Below are 13,422 nucleotides of genomic sequence, written 5' to 3'. Positions count from 1 at the left end.
GATTACAGAGAGCAAGGCTGTTGAGGCTCAGGATCTCATGACATCTGTTGGACAGATCTAATAGAAGAAGATGGAGCTTCACCAGGGTAGTTTCACTGGTACAAAGCAGAACTGCAGGCCCCGTTAGGTCCAGCTTACTGCTACCATGGCTTTCTCAGAAATCAAGAGCAAAGGAGAGTGATGAAACAAACAGCCCACCATCAGCGAGCTACCCCTGTAGGCCACAGGTATCCTACCAAGAGTAAGTGGACCAGTCCCAGGAACAGCACATGGACCTTCCCACCCAGGGAGTCAGGTCCCCTTCTGGGCAGAGCCTGCCAGCATGGATCAAGAGTGACAAGTATCCCATACCATCCCCTCCACAGCCCAAGGCACTGTCTTCAGAAATACACCTCTTCTGGCCAATCAGAACATGCTTGTCACAGCTTTCCTGAAAGGAAAACACTTCTCAAAAAAAAATCCATACCATGCACATGAAAACGTTTTTTCTCATGTTAGAACATCCTCTGTGTGCTAAAACCTTCTTCCTACCACAAAATTAGTTTCCTGAAATAAATGTTATTTCTCATGAGAAATGGGGCTCTGTCTGCTTGAAGAAAGGAAATGGATAAGCGTCCCTTCTTCCCAGGTGTGTGCTTTGACTTCCATATGGGACGGGGTCATGGAAGGAAAGTGAACCCAAGAATGGATACTCAACCCATACCTCAATTCCCTCCCTGCACCTCAGTGTCCATAATACCAGCACAGTATTACAGAAACAAGCAACAGCATTCAGGATATGTCACGGTGAACTAAACCTAAAGACCTCTCCCTTCTCAGGGGAGAGGACAGCTCAGTCCTCCCCATCTCTCTCTCTACTTTGAACTTGTGAGGCTGTAGGGGAAGAGTTTGCAGAAGCTGAAATTCCACCCCCCTCAGGCTCAGAAAGTGTCAGAAACAAGTTCACTCATCAGAATAAGGAGGGGAATTTGGGGCAGTGCTGGCCCCGAGTACAGGGTGGGAGAAACCTCATTCCTGTGTCATGGTGGGATTAGATGATGCAGTCCTGGAAGCCCCTCTTCTTCCAGATGGAGCTGTAATGAGGTGCGCCAGGCCTGTCACCCTTTCTGTTTTTCTCATGCTCTGGAGCAAGGGTGAGAATGAGATCCACACACACTCAGCACTGAGGGTTGCAGTGTGGAGCATGGAGGCCCCTGAGGGCTGGCCCACCCCTGCCTTGGAGAAGAGGACAGCTCATAGTACCCACCTCTGCCAGGAAATGGGTAGGGGTGTGTTTTTGTGTGCAGTCACCTCAGTGTCTGAGGGTGGGACACTGTGCCCCTAGTGTCAGATACAGGGAAAGGAAGGAGGGGGCAGAGGTGCCCATAGATGGTGCAGGGACCAAGGAGCCCCTGGTGTCCCACCAGCATCTACAGGCCCAGAGGAAAGAAGTTACGGGGCCGTTGGCTCCTGGTGGCCCCACCCCAGAGTCTCCCCTCTACTCTAGCCTCCAGAACGCAGACAGAGGGAGGCCACCTGGACTCCCTGACAGAGGGCCAGGCTCTCAGAAGCAGCAGAGCCTCCAAGCAGGCAATCTTCACCGCTCCACAGTGTAGTTAGTCAGCTACCATAGGACTGGGAGCTCGGGATAGACTCGTGGTCTGTGACCTCTACCTATGCACGTGGCCCAAGGAGGCTCCCAGAGGACAGGTGAACTCAACAGGCCCAAGGGCTCTGCTACAGTCATCGCAAGTCTCACCTGTCATCAGCCTTGCTCAGCCCAGAGCCCAGACAGTGAGGAAGCCAGCAGACAGAATGTGTCACCCAGCAAGCTGGAAGCAACCTGTGGAGAAGGGTGCTGTCAGCTTTCTTCCCCAGGACCCATCTGCACAGGAAAGTGTTAGTCAGTCAGTTATGTCCACCTCTTTGAGATCCCATGGACTGTAGCCTGCAGGCTCCTCTGTCCATGTAATTTTCCAGATAAGAATATTGCAGTGGGTAGCCATGCCCTTCTCCAAGGGATCTTACTGACCCAGGTATCGAACCCAGGTCTCCTGAATTGCAGGCAGATTCTTTACCATCTGAGCCACCAGGGTGCCCTGAAAAGCAGGGAGACAAGAGCAATTCTCTAGGGCAATTTGGGGCTCTGTATCATACTCACTACAGCGGTGGAGAGACCAGCTCCAGGAGGGGCCTCTGATCCCAGTGACAGCTGGAATGGCCCTGCCCCATGCCTGTTACAACCCTCACATTTGGAACCAGGTCCAGGTCTGCATGGCGGCGTGCACAGGCCTGCATGTGCTGAGGTCTTTACCTGGAGCCAGGTCTTGCCTCTGAGCCCCATCCCCCAGGGTGGGCACAGCAGTGGGTGCTCAGACAGGGTCTAAGGGAGCAGCTAGAACCCAGGGCACAGAGTGGCCTCCAGAGCTCAGGATAGAGGAGGGCACAAAACAGAGACTCTGAGCCTGGGTGCTGCCTGGTCCTCTCAGAGGCATTGAGGGGTGAGTGCTGAGGTTGGGGGGCGCTGACCCTGAAGATACCTGTGAGGAAATGTGACGCAGAGGGACACCAACAAAGAGCAAGAAACCAGAAGGGGAAAATCCCTGTGCCCTTCTCTTGCTGAAAGAGGCAGAACAGCCAGCAATGGAGGTCCCCTCACTAAGAGACTCCACACAGAGACCCACACTGTCCCCACATGGGGACCTCCCACACATCCACTCTGAGAAATCTCACTCAAGCATCCCACAGAGACCTCGCTGTGAGACCTCCCATGCACACACCTCACAGGTGTTCTTTAGGATCTGAGTATCCACCCACTTGACAGGTCCTTCATGGTGGGTCAGATGTCAGTTAAGAAACTGGCAGCACAGAAGAAGGACCAGAGATGGTGCCCAGCACCTACCCCAAGTCCCAGAACTCCAAGATATCCAGATACTGTCAGCATTGCCCTAAATGGCATTCTCTGCTTGAGGAAATGCTCATGCCTTCTGTCCTTTGTAACCATTGCCTCTGAACAGAAGAGTCATGGTGTTCCACATGCAGACCTGCAAAAGTCTTTCCTCCACAGATCTTCCTTAGCTTGAGCTCTATCCCATGGCTTCAGTCCAGTTCAGTCACTCAGTCGTGTCTGACTCATTATGACCCCATGAACCGCAGCACACCAGGCCTCCCTGTCCATCACCAACTCCCGGAGTCCACCCAAACCCAGGTCCATCGAGTCAGTGATGCCATCCAACCATCTCATCCTCTGTCATCCCCTTCTCCTCCTGCCCTCAATCATTCCCAACATCAGGGTCTTTTCAAATGAGTCAGCTGTTCGCATCAGGTGGCCAAAGTATTGGAGTTTCAGCTTCAACATCAGTCCTTCCAAAGAACACCCAGGACTGATCTCCTTTAGGATGGACTGATTGGATCTCCTTGCAGTCCAAGGGACTCTCAAGAGTCTTCTCTAACATCACAATTCAAAAGCATCAATTCTTCGGCACTCAGCTTTCTTTATAGTCCAACTCTCACATCCATACATGACCACTGGAAAAATCACAGCCTTGACTAGATGGACCTTTCTTGGCAAAGTAATGTCTCTGCTTTTTAATATGCTATCTAGGATGGTCATAACTTTCCTTCCAAGGAGTAAGTCTCTTTGAACTTCATGGCGGCAGTCACCATCTGCAGTGGTTTTGGAGCCCCCCAAAATAAAGTCAGCCATTGTTTCCACTGTTTTCCCATCTATTTGCCATGAAGTGATGGGACTGGATGCAATGATCTTAGTTTTCCGATGGTTGAGCTTTAAGCCAACTTTTTCACTCTCCTCTTTCACTTTCATCAAGAGGCTCTTTAGTTCTTCTTCACTTTCTGCCATAAGGGTGGTGTCATCTGCATATCTGAGTTTATTGATATTTCTCCAGGCAATCTTGATTCCAGCTTGTGCTTCCTCCAACCCAGCGTTTCTCATGATGTACTTTGTATATAAGTTAAATAAGCAGGGTGACAGTATACAGCCTTGATGTACTCCTTTCCTGATGTGGAACCAGTCTGTTGTTCCATGTTCAGTTTGAACTGTTGCTTCCTGATCTGCATATGGGTTTCTCAAGAGGCAGGTCAGGTGGTCTGCTATTCCCATCTCTTTCAGAATTTTCCACAGTTTATTGTGATCAACACAATCAAAGACTTTGGCATAGTCAATAAATCAGAAATAGATGTTTTTCTAGAACTCTCTTACTTTTTCGATGATCCAGCGGATGTTGGCAATTTGATCTCTGGTTCCTCTGCCTTTCCTAAAACCAGCTTGATCATCTGGAAGTTCACGGTTCATGTATTGCTAAAGCCTGGTTTGGAGAATTTCAAGCATTACTTTACTAGTGTGTGAGATGAGTGCAATTGTGCGGTAGTTTGAGCATTCTTTGGCATTGCCTTTCTTTGGGATTGGAATGAAAACTGACTTTTCCAGTCCTGTGGCCACTGCTGAGTTTTCCAAATTTGCTGGCATATTGAGCACAGCACTTTCACAGCATCATCTTTCAGGATTTGAAATAGCTCAACTGGAATTCCATCACCTCCACTAGCTTTGTTCGTAGCGATGCACTCGACTTCACATTGCTTAGAGAATCACAAATTTTAAACATGAGTTAAATGCTGCCAACCTCCAATGAAAGCATCTTATTTGTCCCATTTATTCATCTTCCTGTCAGATGGTGCCAATATCATATATTTTTTCTTTTCTGGAGGATAAGATCTGAACTCATGATGCAGGTTTCTTTACTTTGGAAACAAGGTAAAGCACGGCAGCAAATGGGCTCTAGGAATAAAATTAACCAGCAACAAGGTGTGTGGAGTTTCACTCACCTCCCAGGGGGCCATGCAACTAACACAGCATTTTGTACATAACGGCTTGTGTCAGGCTTGGGTTTTAAGTTCAAAGGCAACAGCCTAAAATTATGTGTAGGTTTTCAAATGAATCATGTAACTGGCAATTGCTTTTTGGTCCCCTGCAAAAAAATACTTATTTTTTTCTCAAAATGTGGTAATGCCCTCAAATGATATTATGCATATTTCCAAAATATGATATAATCTTAATGTCCATGTAACATAGCTTAAACTTATTAACCATTTAAGAAGATTCAGTATTTAAATAATTCTTTTAAAATGTACAATTTCCAAGACTCAAATGGGCTCAATTTTATGCCCATTATAGGGCTAGAAAAGGATACATTGCCTCAAATACTGTGGAATCTTACAAAAGACATCATTTAATCTTGCTTGATATATACACATGGTCTAATAAAATGACCAGAAGGGACTTCACATCTGAATCAAAGAATGTTTACATAAATAATCAAAGTGTGCATTGACATACACAAGGTGTACAGCAATCATCAAAATCCTCACACTGTAAATCCAGCCCTTCCCAAAGGGGGACTTCTGTGATATCACAGACATAGTTGTCATTGCTCATATGTAACTAGTTTCCCTGCTTTGTTAAAATCGACTTAATGATAGCTGCCATGCACTTATCATTGTTAAGTCAGATTATCTGCATGATGACAATCTTTCCTCTAAAAGAAGCAGGGTTGATATGAGGGCTCTTATGACCTATTTATTTCCTTCAGGTGGCACTAGTCGTAAAGAACCCACCTGCCAATGCAGGAGACATAAGAGACATGGGTTCCATCCCGGGGTTGGGAAGATCCCCTGGAGGAAGGTATGGCAACCCACTCCAGTATTCTTGCCTTGAGAAACCCCATGAACAGAGGAGAATTTACACAAAAGTTCTTAGTGACCCAGATAAGCACAATGGTGTGGTCACTCACCTAGATTCAGACATCCTGCAGTGTGAAGTCAATTGGGCCTTAGATTCATTACTATGAACAAAACAGGTGGTGGTGATGGATTTTCAGCTGAGTAATTTAAAATCCTAAAAGATGATGCTGCTAATGTGCTGCACCCAGTATGCCAGCAAATTTGGAAAACACAGCAGTGGCCACAGGACTGGAAATGTCAGTTTTCATTCCAATCCCAAAGAAAGGCAATGCCAAAGAATGTTCAAATTACTGTACAATTGCACTATTTCACATGCCAGCAAAATATGTTCAAAATCCTGCAAGCTAGGCTTCAGCAGTACATGAACTGAGAACTTCCAGATGTACAAGCTGGAATTAGAAAAAGCAGAGGAACCAGATACCAAATTGCCAGTATCCATTGAATCAACAAAATGCAAGAGAATTCCACAAAAATATCTACTTTTGCTTCATTGACTACACTAAAGCCTTTGACTGTGTGGATCACAACAAACTGAGGAAAATTTGTAAAGATATGGGAATACCAGACCACCTTACTTGCCTCCTGAGTAACCTGCATGCAGGATAAGAAGAAAGAGTTAGAACTGGACATGGAACAACAGACGGGTCCAAATTGGGAAAGGTGTATGTCAAGGCTGTATATTGTCACCTTCCTTATTTAACATATATGCAGAGTACCTCAAAAGAAATGTTGGCCTGGATGACTCAAAGCTGGAATCAAGATTGCTTGGAAAATACCAATAACCTCAGATATGCAGATGACACCACTTTATGGCAGAAAGTAAAGAGGAACTAAAGAGCCTCATGATGAAAGTGAAAGAGGAGAGTGAAAAGCTGGCTTAAAACTCAACATTCAAAAACAAAGATCATGTCATCCAGTCCTATCACTTCATGACAAATAGGTGGGGGAGAAGTGAAGACAGTTCAGATTTCATTACTTGGGCCCAAAATCAATGCAAATGGTGACTGAAGCCATGAAATTAAAAGTTGCTTGCTCCTTGGAAGAAAAGTTATGACAAATCTAGAGAGTGTATTACAAAGCAGAGACATCACTTTGCTGACAAAGGCCCTTATAGTCAAAGCTATATTTCTTCCAGTAGTCACATATAGATGTGAGAGTTAGTCCATAAAGAAGGCTGAATGCTGAAGAATTAATGCTTTGAACTGTGGTGCTGGAAAAGACTCTTGAGAGTCCCTTGGAATGCAAGGAGATCAAACCAGTCAATCCTAAAAGAAATCAACCCTGAATATTCATTTGAAGGATTGCTGCTGAAGTTCTAATACTTTGGCCACCTACTTTGAAGAGCCAACCCTTTGGGAAACCCTGATGCTAAGAAAGATTGAGGGAAAGAGGAGAAGGGGGTGACAGAGGATGAGATGGTTGGATGGCATCACTGACTCAATGGACATGAGTTTGAGCAAACTCAGGGAGACAGTGAAGGACAGGGAGGCCTGGCATGCTGCAGTCCATGAAGTCACAAAGAATTAGACAGGATTTAGTGACTGAACAACAACAATCTCAGAAGATAATGTGTTTACAAAGAGGGCAGCTAAAGTTTGCTGAGTGTCCTTTTTATTACATGGAATCCCAGATGCTGTAAAAAGAGAGCTTCTAAACTAGCTGTCAATGGCCGCAGATTCTTCCCTCTTTCATTTGTATGATAGAATAACAGATCAATCAGTGTGAGCAAGGATGGCTTTAGAAATGGCTTGTAAGTCAGTTGTTGTTTCGGAAGCCTTTTATTAAGGTTGCTGTGCTGTGCTTAGTCGCTCAGTCATGCCTGACTCTGCCCTCATGGACTGCAGCTCACCACCTTTGTAGTACAGTTCTCCTGTGTCTCCTGGGATTCTTCAGGCAAGAATCCTGGAGTGGGTTGCCATGCCCTCCTCCAGGGGTTCTTCCCAACCCCTAAATATTATCCTAGGATTTTCCTATTTTGCTTGCTATATCCATTTGGTGACCTTCCCTGGTCCTGCCAACATGTGTACAAGCTGAGAAAGATCTAGCAGTTTGGAGTCAAGGCCATCACAATGACCCTTAGCTCTTCAAAAAATATTGCAGGCTCCTTCTTAGACTTCCCTGGTGGCTTAGATGGTAAAGTGTCTGCCTGCAATGCAGGAGACCCGGATTCGATCCCTGGGTTGGGAGGATCCCCTGAAGAAGGAAATGGCAACCCACTCCAGTACTCTTGCCTGGAAAGTCCCATGGACAGAGAAGCCTGGTAGGCTACAATCAATGGGGTCACAAAGAGTCGGACAAGACTGAGTGACTTCACTTTCACTTTTCACTTTCTTAGGTTTAAAGAACTCCTTGACTGGAGCTCTTTGTTCAGTTTGGCAAAGGAGTAAAGAACACCTGAGGGGGTTTGCCTGCAACCTCAGGTACAGTTATTTTAAATGATAATTGCTAAATATGCTCTTTAGATTAGAAAAGTAGTTCAGACAGAGAATTAGTAAAACATGAGTACTCAGGTGAAAAAAGACAAGATAGGGTGGGCAGTAGGATTTAAGTCTTTATAGTCTTTTGATTTAGGTACATTTTATCCTTTAATTTTTTATAAACTTATTTTTAATTGGAGGATAAATGCTTTACAATGTTGTGTTGGTTTCTGCAGTTTAACAACGTGAACTGCGGGGGACCGCCTGTAAAGGGTTAAGTCTTGGGAGCTGCTCGGCAGGTATGCAGAGCCTTAGGCATTGTTCCTAAGCTCCCTGTCCCGCCACCCTTGAAGAGTTTTTACAGCCCTTAAGGTCAGGGTGTCCTGCAACATGTCATAGAAGATAGATTACTTAGTATACTCTGTACACAATGGTAAGGGTCTAGTGATTGTATCCTGAGGTTAAAAAATAATCTTGTACATGTCTTAAGTCACGTACATTATCCTATAAATACTATAGCCTAATAAAGAAAGGCATCAGCCAATTGTGGTCTGATCCTCTCAACCCCATCTTTTGTCTCTCTCTTATTTTTCTTAGCGGGGACACTCCGTTCTCTCCCTGTGCAGGTGCAACTCTTGCTTGTGCTGGCCGCGGCAGGTGGCGCCCAACGTGGGGCAGTTCGACAGTTTTCCTCGCCACTACTCTTATTAAGCTGAAAAGAGTGAGTATATAAGTATACAAGTGATTTAAATTAAGGAGGAGTAGTAAGGTATATAGTTGAGAGTATAAATATGGGACAGACGCATAGTCGTCAATTGTTTGCACATATGTTATCTGTAATGTTAAAACACCGGGGAATTACTATTTCCAAACCTAAATTAATCAATTTTCTTTCATTTATTGAGGAAGTTTGCCCTTGGTTCCCCAGAGAAGGCACAGTAAGTTTAGAGACGTGGAAGAAGGTAGGGGAACAAATTCGGACTCATTATACTTTACATGGCCCTGAAAAGGTTCCTGTAGAAACTTTATCCTTTTGGACACTAATTCGTGATTGCCTGGACTTTGATAATGATGAATTAAAACGTTTAGGAAATTTGTTAAAACAGGAAGAAAATCCTCTTCATGTTCCTGATTCGGAGCCCAAGTATGCTGTTCCCAAGGGAATTGAAGGTGACCCTCCGTTTTGTAACTTATCGCGTCCGCCGGATAATGATGATTCACTTTCCTCCACAGATGAGGCGGAATTAGACGAAGAGGCTGCTAAATACCATCAAGAAGATTGGGGTTTTTTGGCACAACAAAAAGGGGGCGTCAACATCTAAAGATGATTTGGTTGAATGTTTAAAAAATCTCACTGTTGCTTTACAAAACTCAGGAATCAAGCTTCCTAGTAACAACTCCAAATCTCCTTCTGCTCCGCCTCTTCCCCCTGGCTATGCTCCTTCCGTAGTTGCTGGTCTCGATCCCCCTCCGGGGCCTCCTCCTCCGCCATCTGAAAATGTGTCTCCGCTACAAAAGGCATTGAGACAAGCACAACGACTTGGTGAGGTTGTCTCCGATTTTTCTCTTGCTTTTCCTGTCTTTGAACATAATAACCAGCATTTCTATGAAGCGCTGCCTTTCAAGCAATTGAAAGAGTTAAAGATTGCTTGCTCACAATACGGTCCTACCGCTCCATTCACTGTTGCTATGATAGAAAGTTTGGGTACTCAGAATCTACCCCCAAATGATTGGAAACAAATAGCTAGAGCTTGTCTTTCGGGGGGAGATTATTTATTATGGAAATCTGAATATGTTGAACAGTGTGCTCGTATAGCCGATGTTAATCGGCAGCAAGGTATACAAACCTCCTATGAAATGTTGATTGGTGAAGGCGCTTTCCAGGCTACTAATACTCAACTTAATTTCTTACCTGGTGCATATGCACAAATATCAAATGCAGCCCGACAGGCATGGAAAAAACTCCCTAGCTCCAGTACTAAGACAGAAGATCTTTCAAAGGTCCGACAGGGACCTGATGAGCCTTATCAGGACTTCATGGCACGACTCTTAGATACTATAGGTAAGATAATGTCAGATGAAAAGGCTGGGATGGTATTAGCAAAACAATTGGCTTTTGAAAACGCTAACTCTGCCTGTCAAGCTGCTTTACGACCTTATAGAAAGAAGGCAGATCTGTCTGATTATATTCGTATTTGTGCTGACATTGGACCCTCCTATATGCAAGGCATTGCTATGGCAGCGACATTACAAGGAAAAAACATTAAAGAGGTACTTTTTCAGCAACAAGCCAATATCTCCTTTTATGGTCTTACTACGCAATATCCTATGTGCTTTTCTTATCAATTACAGCATCCTCACTGTATACAGGTGTCAGCTGATATATCCTATCCTCAAGTGACTATTTCTGGCATTGATGAAAAAACCGGAAAAAGATCGCACTGTGACGGAACTGGACCTCTCGACATTCCGTTTTGTGGCAAACATCTAAGCATCCGCATAGGAATAGACACTCCTTGGACTTTATGTCGAGCCCGGGTTGCGTCGGTGTACAACATCAACAATGCCAATACCACCTTTTTATGAGATTGGGCACCTGGAAGAAAACCTGATTTTCCTGAATATCAAGGACAGCATCCACCCATTCTCTCTGTAAACGCTGCTCACACATATCAAACAGAACTGTGGAAACTTTTGGCTGCTTTTTGTCATGGCAATAGTCTATATTTACAACCCAATATCAGTGGGAGTAAATATGGTAATGTAGGAGTTACGGGGTTTTTATATCCCCGAGCTTGTGTCCCTTACCCATTTATGTTGATACAAAGCCATGTGGAAATAGCATTGTCATTGAATATTTATCATTTAAATTGTTCTAATTGCATACTTACCAATTGCATAAGAGGTGTTGCAAAAGGAGAACAAGTTATAATAGTAAAACAACCTGCTTTTGTAATGTTACCAGTTGAAATAACTGAAGCTTGGTATGACGAGACTGCTTTAAAATTGCTACAACGCATTAACACGGCTCTTAACCGCACTAAAAAAAGTGTGAGCCTGATTGTTCTGGGTATAGTATCTTTAATCACCCTTATAGCAACTGCTGTTACTGCTTCTGTATCTCTGGCACAATCCATTCAAGCTGCTCATACTGTAGATTCCTTGTCATATAACGTTACTAAAGTAATGAGAACACAAGAAGATATAGATAGAAAAATAGAAGATAGATTATCAGCTTTATATGATGTGGTTAGAGTTCTAGGAGAACAAGTTCAGAGCATTAGCTTTCGCATGAAAATTCAATGTCATGCTAATTATAAATGGATTTGTGTTACAAAAAAGGCTTATAATGCATCTGACTTTCCATGGGATAAGGTGAAAAAACATCTACAAGGAATTTGGTTTAATACTAATGTTTCTCTAGACCTATTGCAATTACATAATGAAATTCTTAATATTAAAAATTCTCCTAAAGCTACTCTAAACATAGCTGATACTGTTGACAATTTTTTACAAAATTTATTTTCTAACTTCCCTAGCTTGCATTCACTGTGGCGAAGCATAATTGCTGTGGGCGCGGTTTTGATTGTTGTGCTTATCGTGATTTGTTTGGCTCCTTGTTTTATTTGTAGTATTGTTAAAAAATTCTTACACATGAAAATTCTGATACATAAAAACATGTTGCAACACCGACACCTTATGGAGCTTTTAAAAAAAAAAATAAAGAGAGGGGAGCTGCGGGGGACCGCCCGTAAAGGGTTAAGTCTTGGGAGCTGCTCGGCAGGTATGCAGAGCCTTAGGCATTGTTCCTAAGCTCCCTGTCCCGCCACCCTTGAAGAGTTTTTACAGCCCTTAAGGTCAGGGTGTCCTGCAACATGTCATAGAAGATAGATTACTTAGTATACTCTGTACACAATGGTAAGGGTCTAGTGATTGTATCCTGAGGTTAAAAAATAATCTTGTACATGTCTTAAGTCACGTACATTATCCTATAAATACTATAGCCTAATAAAGAAAGGCATCAGCCAATTGTGGTCTGATCCTCTCAACCCCATCTTTTGTCTCTCTCTTATTTTTCTTAGCGGGGACGCTCCGTTCGCTCCCTGTGCAGGTGCAACTCTTGCTTGTGCTGGCCGTGGCAGTGAACCAGCCATGAGAATATATATATTTATCCACCTCTTCTTGAACCTCCCTCCCACCCCAACTCATCCACTTCTCTAGGTTGTCAAGGAGCACCAGGTTGAACTTCCTGTGTTATATACCAACTTCTCACTAGCTAACTATTTTACATATGGTAATGCACATGTTTCAATGCATTCCTTAGCTTTTTGTACTGAGTACTTAAATGAAGCTATTTTGGAATCTTGAAACCTTCTGTAAGCTTTTACATGTCAATTAAAGTAGGCATCTCCTTCACTTTGTCCAATTTGGGATCCTGTGCTCTCTAGGATTTTCCTTAAATGAACAATCTTGTCTACCTGGAACACTCCCCACAATGACTACTATAATTCTAGATCAATATTAGTAAAAATTTGCCATCTTTCTAAATATCTATAGCCTCAAGGTCTATAGCTCTTCCATATAAAATATAAAATAAGCAGCTGTGCCAGAAGGTGACATGCTCAGTAGGATTAGGCTCCCATTTCTTTAGCTAGCCTTTGTCATCCCCAAACAAGACAAACAAACCTATGCCATAATACATCAACACTACCCGAGAGATGCTACTATGGCCTGGCCAAAATAAGGCTGGCGTGCACAATCACTAATTCTCAGAGAACCTTGTATTGGGTAAAATGATAAAACCAGCAAATCCCTAGAAATGGGGACTACAAACTGATTCCATGCAAAATGGAGACCTATAGCTGCCACCGACAGTTCTGAGCACAGAAGCTGGGCTGATACTGATTCCAAACACATGGGGAAGTAGAAACTACATCGTCAGCGGTTCCCAAATTGGGATCTAGCAAACAAAATTAGGGGCTAGGGTTTACCACTCAAAAATAGATTGGCAACAACCAAGAAATGTTACTGTGCACTGGAAATTTGATCTAATAGGTTATGGGTTTGGCCTCAGGCAGAATGATCTGCCAGCCAACCCAAACCTCCCTGAAAGGAAAGCCAATTAGATTAGGGGCACAAATGCAAAGAGAATGGAGTGCAAACCAAGAGGAGCTTACTAACAATCTCTGTGAATGGCAAGAAAAACAGTGAACTCAGAGGATGTGTGGGCACCACAGTTGTTTCTCCTTGTCTCTAAATGTCATCAGAA

At 43.7% G+C, this 13,422-nt stretch overlaps 1 protein-coding gene across 1 annotated transcript; it reads left to right on the top strand.

Moving 5' to 3' along the window:
• The first annotated feature begins 8,944 nt into the window (after positions 1–8,944).
• Positions 8,945–11,908, top strand: LOC138080752 (uncharacterized). The gene is given in 3 exon segments (XM_068973616.1): positions 8,945–9,454; positions 9,456–11,867; positions 11,870–11,908. Coding segments are annotated over 3 exon segments (2,961 nt in total).
• Positions 11,909–13,422: the final 1,514 nt, after the last annotated feature.

The sequence above is a fragment of the Capricornis sumatraensis genome, chromosome 6 (assembly GCF_032405125.1).
Source record: "Capricornis sumatraensis isolate serow.1 chromosome 6, serow.2, whole genome shotgun sequence".
NCBI classification, from domain to species: domain Eukaryota; kingdom Metazoa; phylum Chordata; class Mammalia; order Artiodactyla; family Bovidae; genus Capricornis; species Capricornis sumatraensis.
The sequence above is the reverse complement of the archived record's forward strand: the minus strand, read 5'-3'. Positions and strand labels throughout refer to the sequence as shown.